Consider the following 2,699-nt stretch of genomic DNA (forward strand, 5'->3'; position numbering starts at 1 on the left):
AAAATAATTTGTCAAATTTGCTAATTCCCTCAGTCACACACAGATGTTTTATGACTTTGCGCCTCAGAAGCTTGTTTTACGCTCATTGATCCATAGCTCCTCTAGAGGGCGCTGTGCGAAAGGAAGAACTAACGTAGAAGAAGAGGACTGTGGGCGGCGGCGGGAAACATAAATAGGAGCTCTGTCTTTATATGAGTAAAATACATGTACTTTTATTCTCCGAGGCCGGACTGTAAAAACTACCCAACAAAACATGGTTCAAGAATTTCATGTACTGAGATGTTTTTCCTGTCAAACATTTCAAGTACAGCAGGTAACTGTTTCGCATGTCCCTTTTAGTTCAGAATTAAACCTTTTTTTTCTGTTTTTCTCGCGTTGTAATGTTAGCTGCTAAATCGCAAACGCTTGACATAAATCCCTCAGCCCTTAGTAATCCACTTAACGTTACTTAAAATTAATGTAAGCAGCTTCTCCCCCTCGTATTCAGATTGTCTAAATATTAGGTTTGGATTGACAATGTCGATTAATCTATTTTAATTCAGCTTCATTTTGTTGAACCGAGATCTTTTGGCCCGTGCTGTTTTCAGTTGACGCGAGAACAAACGTTCAATAAATGTTATTTGTATCACGTCACCATCTAATTATCCCAATAAGCCTTTGTTACTTTTGAAAAAATGTACTTGTAATATCCAAATTAATGTCGAATTGAATCAAAAGCTTGTGAATCGGAGTCAAGTCGATTATTTTTCTCCTCTAGGTCAAGAAGAGTAAGACATGGACATGTAAAGTGTGCGGCGAGAAGCAGTCATTGATGAAGGTGAAACTGAAACAAGAAAACTTCTCATGACACCCGTCTTCCAGTGTTGCCAACTTAGCCATTTTGTTGCTAAATTTAGCAACTTTCAGACTACCCTAGCAACTTTCTCTTCCAAAAGCACCTAGCAACAATTTAGCTATTTTTACAATTTATTTGGCAACGTTTGATAAGTGACTCAAATGATAAAAAGGAACATTTACCATTTAAATTACACAAAAAAAAGAAAAACAAAGATGCCTAGTAGTACACACATCACGTGGATTAAGTTAGCTGCTATTTGCAATTCTTTAATTTAATAATAATAGTAATAATATAATTTCGGAATTTAATAATTGTTCATTTATGATACACTTTGTTAGTAGCTTGTACATGCAAGTGTTGATCAGTTGGTACACTATAAGAAAAATATCTAGAAAAATGGAAAAGGTACTAGTAATTTTCCAGGACATTATCAGTTGTCCATTATCTGCTGTAACCCAAAAACACTAAATACAATGCGCAATTAAAAATGCAGGTAAAAAACCTGTGGAAAAATCAATACAGAGAATTCCTTCATATAACATGGTAGATTGTGCCGTTTTACAGACTTTTCTTGGAGTGTAGCACACTAACTAACTGCTAATACTCTGCTTAAAACTACAACTGTTCAGAATGTGTAGTTGTACTTGTTTACTAGCTAATAAAAAAAAACTTAAATTGTAATCGTTCAAAAATGTGTACGTTTTCAAAAATCTAATGTAGGCTGTTTAAAAACAGTTATTTACATTTTTATATTATATTATGCATTTATATTATTTTACAAACAAATCTAAATTAACATATATAAAATGTATTTTTTGCTCAGATTTGATGCAGTGACACAATTTTGCGTCGTGATTACGTAATGACGTCATCGCGCAGTGACGTCACAACGTCATTTAGCAACTTTTAGCAACAAATCAACCTTCCTTTAGCAACTTCCCCTGAAAAATATTTGGCAGCACTCAGGGCTGTACAGTGCGACATATATGTGCGAGCACGTGCTACGAAAAAACTGGTCTGTGCGATTAATAAATTTACCACTGTAGCACGCGTGCGATACAGTTTTGCATGTTCATAACACAGCCGCTTAATAGTGTGAAGTGATTTTGTTGTGCTTGTTTGTGTGTGTGAGATTGATTATACTTGGTAGTTGATATGACGATTTTTGAATGTCTTCACGATCTGCTTTTGAAGAAATATCATTGTATCGTGCTACAGCGCACATTCTATCAGCTGCAGTTCTGGCGCCTCCCTCCGTCTCAATATAATGTACAACGCCACATGCATTCACATCAGTGTTAGCTCAGCGGTAGAGTTACTCTCACGGGACACTGCACTTATGCGCAATCACAAAACTACATTATTTCCATCTGCTTTAAAGCAATACCGGTTAAACATTTAACTGTAGCACCAGTGCTATGTGAAAAAACAGTTAACGTACAGCCCTGCAGCACTGGTAGTCACGGCTGTTTGATGTGTTGCGTGCAGGAGTTTGGTCGAGGCGCTGCAGCTGACTGCAGAAGGCATGTCCAGAAGCTGAACGCTCTGCGAGGACAGATGCTGGAGGTGAACAGTGAACAGCTGCTGTCACAGCGGTGAGCAGACCGTCAGGAGCGCCACAGTCTCTATAAGTTACAAAAAGTCCTTAAAGGTCCCATATTGTCAAAACTGAAATTTCCTGGCTTTTTTCATGATAACTGAGGTCTGGGGGCTTTTTAACTACCATATAAGTTTCAAAACAGTCAGTCCACAGTAAAATGCACACAGCCTGCATAAAGTAGCTGTGATTTTTCACGAACCGTTGTGACTTCCGTAAAAAGTTGACGTCAGAACGACACAGTCACCGCCTTCAGTCACCACC

General features: G+C 37.7%; 1 protein-coding gene across 1 annotated transcript in view; it reads left to right on the top strand.

Moving 5' to 3' along the window:
* Positions 1-96: 96 nt before the first annotated feature.
* Positions 97-2,699, top strand: part of LOC107747442 (UPF0544 protein C5orf45 homolog) — an 8,900-nt gene continuing 6,297 nt past the window's right edge. The window contains exons 1-3 of the mRNA XM_016562309.1: positions 97-313; positions 758-817; positions 2,327-2,433. Coding sequence (XP_016417795.1) covers positions 254-313; positions 758-817; positions 2,327-2,433 — 227 coding nt within the window. The 5' untranslated portion in view covers positions 97-253. The remainder of the gene's footprint in view (positions 314-757; positions 818-2,326; positions 2,434-2,699) is intronic.

The sequence above is a fragment of the Sinocyclocheilus rhinocerous genome, unplaced genomic scaffold, assembly GCF_001515625.1.
Source record: "Sinocyclocheilus rhinocerous isolate Xijiao unplaced genomic scaffold, SAMN03320098_v1.1 scaffold2326, whole genome shotgun sequence".
Taxonomy (NCBI): Eukaryota; Metazoa; Chordata; class Actinopteri; order Cypriniformes; family Cyprinidae; genus Sinocyclocheilus; species Sinocyclocheilus rhinocerous.